The sequence below is a fragment of the Schistocerca americana genome, chromosome 11 (genome assembly GCF_021461395.2).
Source record: "Schistocerca americana isolate TAMUIC-IGC-003095 chromosome 11, iqSchAmer2.1, whole genome shotgun sequence".
NCBI classification, from domain to species: Eukaryota; Metazoa; Arthropoda; class Insecta; order Orthoptera; family Acrididae; genus Schistocerca; species Schistocerca americana.
This window is the reverse complement of record NC_060129.1, coordinates 199,838,695-199,856,389: the sequence shown is the minus strand read 5'-3', so window position 1 is coordinate 199,856,389 and position 17,695 is coordinate 199,838,695. Positions and strand designations below refer to the sequence as shown.

Sequence of the window (17,695 nt, the reverse complement as noted above, 5' to 3'; positions counted from 1 at the left end):
GCTCTTCCAAGTCCTTTTGCTGCCTCTGACTGAATTACAATGTCATCGGCGAACTTCAAAGTTTTTATTTCTTCTCCATGGATTTTAATACCTACTCCGAAGTTTTCTTTTGTTTCCTTTACTGCTTGATCAATATACAGATTGAATAGCATCGGGGAGAGGCTACAACCCTGTCTCACTCCCTTCCCAACCACTGCTTCTCTTTCGTGGCCCTCGACTCGTATAACTGCCATCTGGTTTCTGTACAAATTGTAAATAGCCTTTCGCTCCCTGTATTTTACCCCTGCCAACTTCAGAATTTGAAAGAGAGTATTCCAGTCAACATTGTCAAAAGCTTTCTCTAAGTCTACAAATGCTAGAAACGTAGGTTTACCTTTTCTTAATCTTTCTTCTAAGATAAGTCGTAAGGTTAGTATTGCCTCACATGTTCCAACATTTCTACGGAATCCAAACTGATCTTCCCCGAGGTCCGCTTCTACCAGTTTTTCCATTCGTCTCTAAAGAATTTGCGTTAGTATTTTGCAGCTGTGACTTATTAAACTGATAGTTCGGTAATTTTCTCATCTGTCAACACCTGCTTTCTTTGGGATTTGAATTATTATATTCTTCTTGAAGTCTGAGGGTATTTCGCCTGTCTCATACGTCTTGCTGACCAGATGGTAGAGTTTTGTCAGGACTGGCTCTCCCAAGGCCATCAGTAGTTCTAATGGAATGTTGTCTACTCCCAGGGCCTTGTTTCGACTCAGGATACTGCGTGAAGAGTTTGACAGAGCACTGAAAGACCTATCTCCCATTTCATCTTCATCTACATCCTCCTCCATTTCCATAATATTGTCCTCAAGTACATCGCCCTTGTATAAACCCTCTATATACTCCTTCCACCTTTCTGCCTTCCCTTCTTTGCTTAGAACTGGGTTGCCATCTGAGCTCTTGATATTCATACAAGTGGTTCTCTTCTCTCCAAAGGTCTCTTTAATTTTCCTGTAGGCAGTATCTATCTTACCCCTAGTGAGGCAAGCCTCTACATCCTTACATTTGTCCTCTAGCCATCCCTGCTTAGCCATTTTGCACTTCCTGTCGATCTCATTTCTGAGACGTTTGTATTCCTTTTTGCCTGTTTCATTTACTGCATTTTTATATTTTCTCCTTTCATCAATTAAATTCAATATTTCTTCTGTTACCCAAGGATTTCTATTAGCCCTCGCCTTTTTACCTACTTGATCGTCTGCTGCCTTCACTACTTTATCCCTCAGAGCTACCCATTCTTCTTCTACTGTATTTCTTTCCCCCATTCCTGTCAATTGTTCCCTTATGCTATCCCTGAAACTCTCTACAACCTCTGGTTCTTTCAGTTTATCCAGGTCCCATCTCCTTAGATTCCCACCTTTTTGCAGTTTCTTCAGTTTCAATCTGCAGTTCATAACCAATAGATTGTGGTCAGAGTCCACATCTGCCCCTGGAAATGTCTTACAATTTAAAACCTGGTTCCTAAATCTCTATCTTACCATTATATAATCTATCTGATACCTTCTAGTTATCTCCAGGATTCTTCCAGGTATACAACCTTCTTTTATGATTCTTGAACCAAGTGTTAGCTATGATTAAGTTATGCTCTGTGCAAAATTCTACCAGGCGGCTTCCTCTTTCATTTCTTCCCCCAAATCCATATTCACCTACTATGTTTCCTTCTCTCCCTTTTCCTACTGACGAATTCCAGTCACCCATGACTATTAAATTTTCGTCTCCCTTCACTACCTGAATAATTTCTTTTATCTCGTCATACATTTCATCTATTTCTTCATCATCTGCAGAGCTAGTTGGCATATAAACTTGTACTACTGTAGTAGGCATGGGCTTTGTGTCTATCTTGGCCACAATAATGCGTTCACTATGCTGTTTGTAGTAGCTAACCCGCACTCCTATTTTTTTATTCATTATTAAACCTACTCCTGCATTACCCCTATTTGATTTTGTATTTATAACCCTGTAATCACCTGACCAAAAGTCTTGTTCCTCCTGCCACCGAACTTCACTAATTCCCACTATATCTAACTTTAACCTATCCATTTCCCTTTTTAAATTTTCTAACCTACCTGCCTGATTAAGGGATCTGACATTCCATGCTCCGATCCGTAGAATGCCAGTTTTCTTTCTCCTGATGACAATGTCGTCCTGAGTAGTCCCCGCCCGGAGATCCGAATGGGGGACTATTTTACCTCCGGAATATTTTACCCAAGAGGACGCCATCATCATTTAATCATACAGTAATGCTGCATGTCCTCGGGAAAAATTACGGCTGTAGTTTGACCTTGCTTTCAGCCGTTTGCAGTACCAGCACAGCAAGGCCGTTTTGGTTAATGTTACAAAGCCAGATCAGTCAATCATCCAGACTGTTGCCCCTGCAACTACTGAAAAGGCTGCTGCCCCTCTTCAGGAACCACATGTTTGTCTGGCCTCTCAACAGATACCCCTCCGTTGTGGTTGCACCTACGGTACGGCCATCTGTATCGCTGAGGCACGCAAGCCTCCCCACCAACGGCAAGGTCCATGGTTCATGGGGGGACCTAATTGATATATTCCCTAAATTGATTTATGCAGTTATTTCATGCAATGTTGCTTGTCTTTTAGCACTGACAACTCTATACAAATGGTGCTCCTCTCAGTCATTAAGTGAATGCAGTCAACCACTTCACTGTCTGTGGTGAGAGAGAATTTCTGAAATTTGGGAGTCTTGGCAGACTCTCGACGCTGTGAATCGCAGAATATTGAATTCTCTAACCATTTCTGAAATGAAATATCCTGTGCATCAAGCTCCAACTAACATTCTGCATTTGAAGTCTGTTAATTGCTGTCATGAGGCAATAGTCACTTATGTAGGAAAAAGAGTGGATTAAACAAAAACACTTTCTAACAAGACAAAGCATAAATCCACAAAAATGATGAGAAAACTGAGGAACGAAGAATGGACTGTTGTAACATGTTTCCAATACAATAGGTTTCCCAGTGAGCTGAAAATGCTTAGCTAACAGTGATCGTTGCTCTCTCGGTTCAAAAAAGAGCACGCATATGTTGACAGGCAAAAGTTAGTAGAAAACTACCAACATCATACCTTAGCCAAAGAGCCTCCAAAACCTGGATACATTTCTGGTCATAAGTAAAATCACTAAGTGGGTCCAAGGCTTCTGTCTATTCAGTCGTTGACCATTCTGGGGTGGAAATATGAAATACGAAATTAAAAGCTGAAGTTGTGAATTTCAAGTTTAAGAAATCACGCAGGAGGAGCGTACAAACATACCGTTATTTGACTGTCGCACAGGCTACTGCATGGAAGATATAGAAATATGCATCCGTGGCATATAAAAGCAACAGAAAGAGTTGAAAACAATAAGACACCAGGTCCAGATGGAATTCCAATTCAATTTTACAGAGAGTACACTCTGGCATTGGCCCCTAATTTATCTCGCATTTATTGCGTATCTCTACCACAGCAAAAAGTACCGAGTGACTGAAAAATAAGTGCAGATGACTTCTGTATGTAAGAAAGATAAAAGAACTGACCTATTTAATTACAGACCAGTGTCCTTAACATCTGTGTGCTGTAGAATTCTTGAACATGTCCTGAGTTTCAATATAACAAATTTCTTTGACACAGAAAAGCTTCTGACCACAAATCAGCACCGATTTAGAAAGCATCGCTCGCACAAATCTCAGCTTGCACTTATCTCACATGAAATCCTACAAATCACGGATCGAGGGAACAGGCAGATTTCACATTTCTAGATATCCAGAAAGTAGAATGAAATTTTCACTCTACAGCGGAGAATGCGCCGACATGAAACTTCCTGGCAGATTAAAACTGTGTGACAGACCGAGACTCGAACTCGGGACCTTTGTGTTTCGCGGACAAGTGCTCTACCAACTGAGCTACCCAAGCACGACTCACGCCCCGTCCTCACAGCTTTACTTCTGCCAGTACCTCGTCTCCTACCTTCCAAACTTTACAGAAGCTCTCCTGCGAACCTTGCAGGAGACGAGGTACTGGTAGAAGTAAAGCTGTGAGGACAGGGCGTGAGTCGTGCTTGGGTAGCTCAGTCGGTAGAGCACTTGCCCGCGAAAGGCAAAGGTCCCGAGTTCGAGTCTCGGTCTGGCACACAGTTTTAATCTGCCAGGAAGTTTCATCCAGAAAGTGTTTGGCACAGTGGCCCACAGCAGATTATTGATGAAGGTCTGAGCAAATGGTTTAGCTTCCCAGATACGTGAGTGTCCAGAAGAATTTTTAAGTAACAGCGAGTGTTCATCAGAGTCAAGGATATCATTAGAAGTGGCCCACCAACAGAATTGCTTTCATTCTCTATAAACATAAATCATCTGACTGACAGGGTGTGAAGTAATTTACGGCTGTTTGCTGATGATGCTGTGGTTTCAGGATGGAGTTGTAGCTGCGTGAGTATACAAGATGACCTAGACCAAATTTCTAGTTGGTGTGATGAATGGCAGCTAGCTCTACATGTAGAAAAATGTAAGTTAATGTGGACATGTTGGAAAACCAATCCTGTTAAGTTCAAATACAGCATTAGTAGAGTACAGCTCGACTCAATAACACCGATTAAATAGCTAGGTCTAACGCTGCAAAAGCGATACGAAACGAAACGATCGTGTCAAGCTGGTAGTCGGGAAGGTGAATGCTCAACTTAGTTTTATTGGGAGAATTTTGGGAAAGTGTAGCTCATCGATAAAGGAGATGGAGTATAGAATGCTACTGGGACACATTCTCAAGTGCTGTTCAAGAGGTTGGGATCCCCAGAAAGTTGGATTAAAGGAGGACACTGAAGAAATTCAGAGGTGGGCTGATATATTTGTTACCAGTAGATTCAAACAACATGCAACTATCATGGAGATGCTTCGTGAACTGGAGGGAAGACAATGCTCTTTTCGCAAGGCACTGTTTTGGAACTTCAGATAACCGGCATTCGAGGCAGATGCAGAACAGTTCTACTGTGACCAATGTACTTAAAAATAAAGACCTCGAAGATAAGATGTGAGAAATAAGGGCTTGTACATAGGCATTTTGGCAGTTATACCCCCCCCCCCCCCTCCCCGTATTTGCGAGTGGAAGTGGAACAGGAACGGAAATGACTAGCAGTGGTACAATGTACCCTCCACTATGCACTGTCCAGTGGTCTGTGAAATATGTATGCAGATGTAGTTAAAAAGAACACACACAGACTTCTTGATTGATTATTTAAAACCATTATTTATTTAAAACCCTTGTTTTCCACCAATTTATCCAACCACTAAAGAGTCAGTTGCAACTGACAAGTTGTTGCTGCATGGTTTGAGGAGAAAAACAAAACAAAGAAGCAGCTCAAAATTTAGTGTGGCCGTCAATGCGAGATGCTTTTAATAGTTTCCACAATGAAACACTGTCTCAAAATATGGTAGAAGACCGAAAGGGATTATTGTCATATGTAAAGTATACCAGTGCAAAAAAACAGCCAATACCGTCACTACGCAATAGCAATGGAAATGTTACTGATGATGGTGTCACTAAAGCAGAGTTACTAAATACAATTTTCTGTAATTCCTTCACAAAAGAAGATGAAGTAAATATTCCAGAATTCGAAACCAGAACAGCTGTTAGCATGAATGACATAAAAGTAGATATCTTAGGTGCTGCGAAAAAAGTCAAATCACTTAAAAAAGGCAAGTCTTCTGGTGCAGATGGTATACCAATCAGGTTCCTTTCAGAGTATGCAGACACAATAGTGCCTTTCTTAGAAATCATATACAACCACTCACTTGATGAAAGGTCTGTTCCTAAAGAGTGGAAAGTAGCACAGGTCACACCAATATTCAAGAAAGGAAATAGGAGTCGCCCATTGAATTACAGACCCATATCACTGACCTCAATTTGCAGTAGGATTTTGGAGCATATACTGTACTCTTAACATTACAAAACACCTTGAAGAAAATGACTTATTGATACATAACCAACACGGATTCAGAAAATATCGTTCTTGTGAAACAAATGAAGTAATGAGTGCTGTCGACAAGCGATCTCAGATCGACTGATTATTCGTAGATTCGCAGAAGGCTTTTGATACCATTCCTCACAAGCAACTATTAATCAAATTGCATGCATATTGGAGTATCGTCTCAGTTGTGTGACTGGATTCACGATTTCCTCTCAGAGAGGTCACAATTCGTAGTGACAGATGGTAAATCATCAAGTAGAACAGATCTGGTGTTGCGCAAGGTAGTGTCATAGCCCCTCTGCTGTTCCTGATTTACATAAATGATGTAGGTGATAATCTGAGCTGCCCCCTTAGATTGTTTGCAGATGATGCTGTAACTTACCCTCTAGTAAAATCATCAGATGATCAATTCCAATTACAAAATGATCTAGAGAGAATTTGTGTGTGGTGCAAAAAGTGGCAAATGGCACTAAACAAAGAAAAGTAATAGGTCACCCACATGGGTACTAAAAGAAATCTGATAAATTTTGGGTATGCAATAAATCGCACAAATCCATGGGCTGTCAATTTGACAAATACCTAGGAATTACAATTATGAGCAACTTAAATTGGAAAGACCACATAGATAATATTGTGAGGAAGGCGAAACAAAGACTGCACTTTGTCGGCAGAACACTGAGAAGATGCGACAAACCCAGTAAAGAGACAGCCTACATTATACTTGCCCGTCCTCTGCTGGACTACTGCTGCACAGTATGGGACCACATTGAAAAAGTACAAAGATGGGCAGCTTATTTCGTGTTATTGCACAATAGGGGTGAGAGTGTCACTGATATAGTACGCGAGTTGGGGTGGCAGTCACTGAAACAAAGGCGGTTTTCTTTGCAGCGAGATCTATTTACAAAATTTCAATCAGCAACTTTATTTTGTCGACACCTACCTACGTAGGGAGAAATGATCATCATAATAAAATAAGAGAAATCAGAGTTCGAACGGAAAGATTTAGGTTGTTCCTTTTTCCAACGCGCCATTCTAGAGTGGAATGGTTGAGAAGTAGTATGAAAATGGTTTGATGAATCCTCTGCCAGGCACTTAGGTTAAATTGCAGAGTAACCATGTAGATGTAGACCAAGAAACAAACAACACTGGACAGGACACTTAACTACTGATGTGCTAGCATTAATGGCTACGGCAAAAATAGTCGTGCTTAAACCACTACCTGGAAAGACACTCACTGTTCTCCAGCTCAAAGCAATCAGGCAGGACATCATCAACTTGATATCTAAAACAGTACAGTCGGAAGGAGGATGATACAAGGATGGGAAGACATCCTCAAAAATCCCATTCACGGAGCTGTCCAAGAATAACAGGCCTACAAGTAGTATTGTAGACCTTCTCGATTCCAAAAATACACCACGATGCTGGTGCAGGTTGTGTATAGCCACTTCCAGGAGGGTCAGGACATCAAAGCCGGAGCAATACCTCGTGAACTCACATTGAAAGTGGCTAAGGAGATGCCTAGAGTCTAAGACGCAGACAAAAAAACAGCAGTCGACCGTCTGCTCCGAGGTCTTTCCCACACAGTTAGTGAGGACAAGATTACAATAACTACTCTAATATGTGGATCCTTCCTGGATTTTAAAAGTGATATTAAAGTCGCCTATCACCAGAATTCGAAAACTGGCCCGAAGCACAAATGAGGTTAGAAAGGGTGAGGAGGATTTCTTTGCTCCGCCCTGGGAGGTGCTGTAACTACTACAACGGGTCCTATTGTGACCAGCTGCAGGAGACGCAGAATCCAGCTCCCCACAGTTGTGCTCTCCATCAGTGTTGAAACTAAAGTCCTGCACCACCTCTCAGCAGCCACTCTGTAGCTTAGAAAAGCCGAATCCTGACTGGTAGTGGCAGAGCCAGTGGAAGTAACTGTGGAAAGTAGGCGACCACAGCTCGAGCAATGTCTCGAGAGTCGGTTCGGAGACTCCCGCGGCGGCCGCGAGGCGCCTCCCTTCTCTCCCGGAAACCCTCCTTATTGTCTCAAATATGGCTGTACCTGTAGTGGAACAGTTCACATCTGTCAGTAACAGTTGCCACGAACTCTTCTTCCCTTGCTCGACTGTGGAAGTGGCGAGTATAATTTTGCAGTCCCTCACACATCGTCTTCAGGATAATGCCTGTGTATGTCGCACATCACACTCTTAGTGAATAAATGCAGCAATCTCGTTATTATACCATAATCAGGTGTTGTTGTCGTTGTAGTCTTCAGTCCTGAGACTGGTTTGATGCAGCTCTCCATGCTACTCTATCCTGTGCAAGCTTCTTCATCTCCCAGTACCTACTGCAACCTACAGCCTTCTGAATCTGCTTAGTGTATTCATCTCTTTGTCTCCCTCTAAGATTTTTACCCTCCACGCTGCCCTCCAATACTAAATTGGTGATCCCTTGATGCCTCAGAACATGTCCTACCAACCGATCCCTTCTTCTAGTCAAGTTGTGCCACAAACTCCTCTTCTCCCCAATTCTGTTCAATACCTCCTCATTAGTTATGTGATCTACCCATCTAATCTCCAGCATTCTTCTGCAGCACCACATTTTGAAAGCTTCTATTCTCTTCTTTTCCAAACTATTTACCGTCCATGTTTCACTTCCATACATGGCTACACTCCATAGAAATACTTTCAGAAACGACTTCCTTAAATCTATACTCGATGTTAACAAATTTCTCTTCTTCAGAAACGCTTTCCTTGCCATTGCCAGTCTACATTTGATAGCCTCTCTACTTTGACTTCAGATGTACAAAAATTATTTTACTGTAACTATAATCTTGACGAACAAATTGATGAACTCGATTTTATGAGGGTATGGTGTCTGCACAAACAGTTATTTAACATCTGAGAAATATGATGGTACGTGGATGGTTAAATACTAGTAACACGTACATTCAGAAACAGAATTTACCATAACTAATCTAAAACAGGAATATGTTTAATGCAGAGTGTTGAACTACTGCAAACAGTGACTATGTAAAAGTTCCTCAGAAGATTGGGATAAGACAGTGATGAAAATAAAACAAGGAAAGTGAATTACACACAGGTTGACTAGAAGCAAACACTGCAAAATAGAGAGGAAAGCAGTGGGTCACGAGAAATAGAGACAGCAAGGATATGTTCGCCAAGCAAGAAGTTTTAGTTATATTAATTCTTAAACATTACTGGATATTTACTTTTTATGCACACTGTAAACCTACTTGTAAATTAAATATCAAAAGGAGGGAAGGATAGCGTTCTATGGCCTGTCAGCAACAATGGCAGTAGAGAAAAGCACAAGTTTGGAGTAGGGACGGACATGGTAGAAATTGGCCACATTCTTGCCAGAGCACGCCACCATTTACCTGTCTGCGACACCACCATCTGTGAGAATTTCTAATGTACAGTGAGGACTGATGTGGAACAAACCAAGAAGGCCCAACACTGCCAGGTAAAACTAATGTGTCAGTAAAATAATCAAGTCTTTACCGTGTAATATCTGAAGCGTGTCCTCTTGTGGCTGTCTCCTGCAACAATTGGATGGGGTTTCAGGTAAACTAATTCAGTAAGACTTTACAGTAGATACAGGAAACTATACTAACAGCTGCAGATAACTGATTGTTCCTCAAGATTGTTTAATGGTAACATATATCAAAAGCAGTAAAGCATGTACATTATAAACTGTGAAAATTATGTAAACTACTGACAGCATAATACATCATCTGCACTTTAGGTTAACTGCTTAACTAATTCCTTTTTTTTCTCAATTTTTTTATCTATCACTACTACTACTACTACTACTACTACTACTACTAACAAAAGCACTAATTATTATTTGTCAGCTGCTAATAACTTCATATTCGACAAAACATATTTCATTTCGTTGTAACTTCATTTGGTGTTTTAGATTCATTTTGCAACATTTTTCAGCAATCGATATCACCCTACACACTGACAAGAAAATACGTGGAACAACTTTGACACAGAGCAAGAAAAATGAGAAGATGCACTCCCCCCATATAAGCAACATTTGTTATTACATAAATGAGAGCTGTGGGCCACAGGTGGTCAAAAAGTGTTTCAGTGGCTCAATGTGTGAGGTTACAGAAATATGTCACTGTGAAGACTTGAAAAAAATTCAGTGAAATAGTTTTAAGCAGGTGTATACACTTCATGAAGCCCACGAGGGCACATCTTAATCACATATTGTTCCTGCAACTTTCAATCATTAAATTGTAGTTAACATATACCATTACTATTGATAGGTAACAGAAATTATTAAATGAAATCAACAAGTGTAGCAAATATGCCTGAAATGCAACAAACGTACATAAAAATATCAGATAGATTTCAGCCATTTCTGTTGTAAGTCAGGTATGAGGAGTTATGGAAAAACACACACACACACACACACACACACACACACACACACACACACACGGCAACACTGCGCAGTTACGTCGGCCGAGAACATAGCGCTATGACTGCAGTTTGGCAGGTACTCTGGTTGGGGTTGTGTCAGGTGGTGTCAGAGAAGAGAAAACAGGGGCAGGAAGAGGGAGGAAGGATTGGGGAAGGGGGTCCGATGGCTCAGAGGGAGAGGCAGCACATACACGGGATAGGCCGGGTCGGGTCGTTCGGAGGAAGAGACCAAACAGCGAGGTCACCGGTCTTGTCGGATTAGGAAAGGACGGGGAACGAAGTCGGCCGTGCCCTTTCAAAGGAACCCGGCATTTGCCCGGAGCAATTTAGAAAAATTACAGAAAACCTAAATCAGGACGGTCGGACGCGGGATCGAACAGTCGTCCTCCCCAATGTGAGTCCGGTGCACGGGATAGGAATGCGACACACGTGTACCGGAGTCCGAGGGTTCGTGCAGTGCACGATGAGACGACATTGGGGAATGGATTGAGAGAGCCACAGAACAGAGGTGGGGGAACTGTTGAAAAGAGAACGTGGATGCAGGTGGTCAGCAGAGTCGTTGCCGAGAGAATCACGGGACCGGAAGACGGGTCGCAATGTTAACTCCCACCTACACGGTTCAGAAAAGCCTGCGCTCGGGCCAAGGACACCGCGGCACGGATCGCGAGCACATTCTGATCGGCACCGTGCTCTGCCACCGGGTGGTCAGCTCTGCTCTCGGACACAGCCTGGCAGTGGCCACTTGTTAGAGTAGACGGTGCAAATGGTAGCACAGCTGGTATATGACGTGGTGACCCTGCCTCTGATGGGATAGGGTAAGCCCGTGACAGAACTGGAGAAGAATGTTATAGGTCAGTCAGACTGGATGCTCTCAAACAACAGACCAACCCAATCAGGAATCTTAAGGATTTATTGACTGAGAAAATCATCTTGTACTAATGACCTACTAACAAGGGAACCTCCCCGTCAAAGCCCCCTCTGATTTAGTTATAGTTGGCACAGTGGATAGGCCTAGAAAAACTGAACACAGATCAATCGAGAAAACAGGAAGAAGTTGTGTGGAACTATGAAAAATAAGCAAAATATACAAACTGAGTAGTCCATGTGCAAGATAGGCAACATCAAGGGCACAATGAGTTCAGGAGCACCGTGGTTAGCGTGAGCAGCTGCGGAACGAGAGGTCCTCGGTTCAAGTCTTCCTTCAAGTGAGAAGTTTACTTTCTTTATTTTCGCAAAGTTATGATCTGTCCGTTTGTTCATTGACGTCTCTGTTCACTGTAATAAGTTTAGAGTCTGTGTTTTGCGAACGCACCGGAAACCCGTTCGATTAGTAGACGAAAGGATGTGCCTCTCCAATGGGAACCGAAAACATTTGATCGCAAGGTCATAGGTGAACCAATTCCTCCACAGGAAAATACGTCTGATATATTCTATACGACACTGGTGACGGCATGTGCGGCACATGACAGGAATATGATGTCGACCCACCTATCTTGTGCACTTGGCGAACGGGTAAAAAGATTCTTCTACCTTGCCCCATTTAGGTTTTCTTGTGGATGTGATAATCACTCCCAAAAAAGTGATGAAAACATAAGAGTTTGTCACATAAACTGCAACAAATGAATGCAACAGTTTCACAGTCGTACCGTTTTCCCTGTGCTCTGTCAAAACATAGGTTTTTAATGTTTTCAAATTTTTCCGTGTGTAGACCGTCAAATCCTGCATATGTCCAAGGAAATCTGAACATGTCCTGGAATTTTGGAGAGCGAAATTATGTGTGAGTTCTGAACTTTGATAATTGTCTGAAAATAAAAAATTAAACTTTTCACTCGAGGGAAGACTTGAACCGAGGACCTCTTGTTCCGCATCTGCTCAAGCTAACCACGGGACCACGGCGCTCCTGAACTCATTGTGCCCTTGATGTTGCCTATCTTGCACATGGACTACTCAGTTTGTATATTTTGCTTATTTTTTCATAGTTCCACACAACTTCTTCCTGTTTCCTCGATTGATCTGTGTTCAGTTTTTCAAGGCCTATCCACTGTGCCAACTTATAACTAAATCTGAGGGGGTTGCGATGGGGAGGTTCCCTTGTAAGAAAATGCAAATCAACTCATGCTCTGGCCTGCTTAACTGAGCAAGTCTCATACGGTTGGGGTGTTACAGGTGCCACAGGGGTTGCTTTGTCTCAATAGCCATCCAGCCCACCACAATGTAAAGGTTGCATGTACAAATCTGAACAATTTAAAAAATTCAGGAAAAATATCCCTAGTCCTGGGAAACACAACATTCCACAGCTCTGTATATTTGTTACTAAAGCACACTCTAAGCTTACAGTTCTGAAGGACTAGTAACACTCGTCAGTCGACAGCTTCGGTACGTGGAGTTTGCCACACCCGTATCGAGCTGAGACCGTCTGGATTACCTGGCGTGCTAGCCACGTAAACTACCCAGGAGGCACGTGTACCTCGTCAAATACTGTGCGAACAGTTAACATCTCGCAACTACGATTATACTGGAATTCTGATACATGTATGTGGAAACTTACTCGATTGTCAGTTGCATCCTCTCCGAAACGTAAGTCTGGATCCTCTTTGATACAGCCACCAAATCCTGTAACTTCTAATGGATCCTCGAAAACCTGGAAGCAGGACAATAATTAGTGCTAACCGAAGCTATCAGCAAGTGTTCCCATATATTAATGGGCTTTCATTTTAACGAAAAGGTGAGAAAAATGCAAAGCCTGATCCCTGCATTATTAAAACTTCTTTAAATGGGAAAATTCTGCATTTTCATTTCACAGCAGCTGGAAGGGGAATCATCATAAATACACAGTTTACAACACCTTAACTTACCTGTAAATATTCTTTTCTGTACGATGTCTACAATTAGACTGATGTTTAAATTCACGCAGAACACGAGACTCGAGTCGTAGAACTGGCACCATTACTGTGTAGTAAGCGGTGACTGTCATTGTGGCCACAGATTGCCGTATTTAAGTGTCGTGCGCCCGAGTTGTGTAACCACACAGCGTGAAAGCTGAAAATGGCTGTGTCGATGTTACCCGTTTTTAAGTGCCACACACCCATCAATGTGAGGCACTGTCTTTCAGCATTTCTGTTACGTACTGGCATCCCATAATATTCATTACTGCAGCATCGATGATCAGGTAATTTCCACAACTTCACTGTCTATTTATTACACAAGAGGAAATAAAACCTGTATGTAGAGAGTACTGCACGTGTATCCATTCACTGTCATCCATGTAGGTGGCTTGCAACTACATACATACAGCAATATTAATGAGACAAGCAAAGGTCTGACAGAACTTGACATGTAGTAGCTACATACCTCTCTCTTAATGCTCCGTGTGTCACAAATGGTAAGTGGATCATCAGCAAATGCATCGGTCTGTACCTAGCCAACAAAAGAATAAAACAAAACTAATTTTCATCACTGTGCTTCTGTAGGTAATATATATGCAGAAACTACATTCATTACATGGAGACTGCTACATAACAAAAAATAAACAGTAAACAATTCGGTTCCTGTGACTGAGCTTTGACGAATGCACCAACGGTTCTGGAGAAATTTAGACTATTGAGAGGAAATGTTGACTGTGATATATGGAAAATGGAAATGAAGTCCCATGCATCTTTACAGAGCGTAGGGGAACGATGCGGGAGACCCGCACCGCCTTACAAGGCAAGGTGTAATGACACATTCCTATGCAGAGACATACGATATCTTAAAAGCTGCGCCAAAGATAAATTGAGAGGCATGTATATTATAATCTTTGTAAAGTTCACATTGGATTCTCTTTTGTTTGATACTCCAAGGAGCTAAGGGACACTTTCGATTGTTGCCTTGTGGAGGATGGACGTGATTTTGGACTGTGCGGAAAGGCAGCCATGTGGTTGGTAATTATGGTTTGTGCGACGAGCACAGCAAGTCTTATTGTGTTGTGAATAAAAAAAAAATAGTGAAAAGTATCGAAGTGTTACGAAAATTATTTATAGCGACGTAGCATAGTATTCCTTGGTTTCCACCGTCTTCGTGAAGTGAACCGATGCCGACTCATGATGGTACACACGGTCAACAAAGAGAAGAACATCGATGGCGACTAATGAATTAATATTGTGGCAGAAGGACTAATTCTACGTCTAAGGTGAGAACTCTGATTAAATCAACAATGACGTGGAATTTAAAATATAAAATGTTTTTTATTTATTTCGCCACACTGGCGACCGCTGACAGGGACAGTGCTGGTGGAACAAAGAGTAAGTACTTCATTGTTGTGCTACAAATGTACTTGTACTAATTACTGTTTCTCTGTTACATGACGCACATGGAAAATGACGAATAAAGTGAAACAATATTAACTGTATAAACGGATGGCACAATAACCAGAAGGAACAAGGACAAGGATTTACAAAACTAACGTAATCGTGAGTGACGCAGCTCAGTCGGAATTAAGGTAGGAAAGCGCAAACGCATGCAGTGGCTGCACCTTGGCTTAGCTCCACTTAAAGCAGAACCTTTTCCTGTCCATATTAAAATCCTGGTAGTGTTTGTGGCAACACACAATTACACTTTGATAATTACTTTTTTATGTTCAACAATCGCAGAATTAGAAGACGTAGTGCGCCAGCTTGTACATTTCCGACGCGCAACAAATAACAATCGCGAGATATTTTTATTAATTCAACTGCGAGAGAATTTAAAGATTTAGATTAACAGTAAAGTACAGATAAAAATAATATCTTCACAATGGAATCGAAGAACTTTAATTTGACAAATGTTCATGGACACGTCACCGATTCTGACAATAGTGACGTAAATGATGACGCAATTAGTTTTTCAGCACAACATAATGTAGAAGTAAATACAATTCAATTGCACTCCACAGGGATTAACAATAACGAACCACTTGCAAATGAAACCTTGTGCACAGTCGATGAAGCATCGATTACCAGATCAGATGAAAATATTTCGCGTGAAGTCAGTGAACCTAGCCCGGTTTCGATTCAATCAGACCGTGGCAGAGAAACAATGGCAACAAATAATGGCATAAATACAAACACACAAGCTTCGTCAGTTACGCTTGAGGCATTATATAGTCTGATGTCAAATGTGAGCGAGAAACTGGCGAATCTAGAAATAACGACAAACACAAAATTGTCAAACATGGAAATTGGGTTCCAACAGCAGTTTTCAAGTGTAAACACGCAATTTGAAAACATACACAGACATTTCGATCAACGCTTAAATAAACTCACCAATGAAATCGATCAAAAGATCGAAGACAAAGTCATCAAAACCGTCAATAGTGTATACAATGTATTGGCAAATGACTTAGAAAAGAAATTGTCAGATCTTACAACCAAACAGGAACAGGAACTGTCAGAAATAGTAGAAACACACAATCAAACACAAACCGTACAAAAAGAAATACATGAAAACGTACAGGCTATTCAATTAAATTTAACAAGAGTACAGTCCGCATGTGAAGAAATACCTGACCAAGTTAATAAAGTTAACGAAGAAGTCGGTTTTCTGAAACAGGAGACTCGACGTATCAACGCGGACATTATCAAAATAAATGAAACTTTAGAAAACGGTAGTGTAAATGAATCAATAACTGACCGGGAAACAAAACTTTTTGAAAAATTAGGTAATGAAATCAAAGTAGCCGAGGACAGAATATGTAAGGAAATTGCTGGTAGACTGAATGTTTCAAATGACTTGCCTACGTCAAGCAACAAGCAGCACGACACTTATTCGCCCGTGCCAGATTACGATGTCAATAACGCAGAACATCACGCGCCCTGTCCGGCGTATGTGCACGCACCGGCACAGGCAAACAATGGCTATTCACCAAACGCGGTGCTGCAACAGGCAGTGGGCGTGTCGCCTTGCATCTCGACGATTCTAGTCGATGAGAGCCTGTTGAAACATAGACAGTTTCCAGTTTTCTCCACAGAATCCAGAAAAACTCATCCAGTCGTATTTGTAAGAGCATTTAAAATTGTCTTACCAAGAAACTGGACTGAGGCACAGAAGATTAGATATGTAGTAGGCTTCACACAAGGCGACGCACTTTTGTGGGCCACAGACATGGCTGAACAGTGCGTCACCTACGAACAATTTGAACGGGCTTTCTTGGAGAAATATTGGTCTGCTGGGGTCCAAGAAAGACTGCGCCGTGAAGTATTCAACCCACAACCGTTCAACCTCAAAAACGGCGGGTTGAGAAAGTATTTCGAAAAGTACTTGAATAAGACGCGCTATTGGAACAATCCAATACCGCACGTAGATGTTCTCAAAATTCTGAAAAACAAACTACCCGCGAACTTACGCGAAAAATTGGTAACCATACCGGAGAACGACCTTGAATACTTTCTTTCCGTGCTTGACTCAATTGATCTAATATACGAAGAAGAGCCGAGCACAGGTAATCGGAATGAATATTCCGGAACCAATCAAAACAACGGTAACGGATATCATTTTAATGGCAGTGGACAAAACCCACACAGTTGGCATCCGTATGCGACAAGGCCAAATAATGGAACCTGGAATTACGGAAATCGGAGGAATTCGGCGCCACAGAGACGTGAAGACCGAAGGTATAGTACAGATTACGGTCCACGCCGGTATGGAAATGATAGAAATCACGTGAATGATTGGTCAGGCCCGCGTGCTGAAAGGCGGCACACAAATGAAAATTACAATAGTTACAGTAATAGGAATGATAGACCAAGGAGGAATAGCGACGGCCGGTCGCAAGAAAATGTTGCACGCAGCGGTCCGGAAACTAATTGGCGACAGAATAACCACTCAGTACACTTCGTAGAGGTAACGGACAGTAATGAAGCAACGCCGTTGTCTCCCCCGGTAAACAACAATCGGTCGTAATGAGCCCCCACCGGCCGACCGATTTGACAACAGGGGGCACAAACAAGCACACATTACATCTTAGACAATTATTTTTAAGATATGATCAGGATGCGACCGTAGAAGATGATCTATGTGAAGAAGAGATGAAAGCACCGGACAAGGTAAGTGACCTCGTGCAGGCTGTAATAACAACAAAAAGATAGGAAACGTTACAGAATTTAACATTGGACAGGAAGTACTATTACGTACCCACCCAAAATCCTCTAAAATTAAGGCATTAAACAAAAAGTGGCAGTTGTTGTATGATGGCCCTTTCATTATAATAGACAAACCTCACCCAGGATGTTATCTGTTAGGTAACACACGAACGGGCAAGGT

The 17,695-nt window shown here is 41.8% G+C and overlaps 1 protein-coding gene across 1 annotated transcript in view; it reads right to left on the bottom strand.

Moving 5' to 3' along the window:
* Nucleotides 1–17,695, bottom strand: part of LOC124553556 — a 439,905-nt gene that overhangs the window by 58,954 nt on the left and 363,256 nt on the right. The window contains exons 45-47 of the mRNA XM_047127403.1: nucleotides 13,772–13,837; nucleotides 12,969–13,061; nucleotides 9,488–9,525 (exon numbers count right to left, since the gene is read on the bottom strand). Of these exons, the coding sequence (XP_046983359.1) occupies nucleotides 9,488–9,525; nucleotides 12,969–13,061; nucleotides 13,772–13,837 (197 nt within the window). The remainder of the gene's footprint in view (nucleotides 1–9,487; nucleotides 9,526–12,968; nucleotides 13,062–13,771; nucleotides 13,838–17,695) is intronic.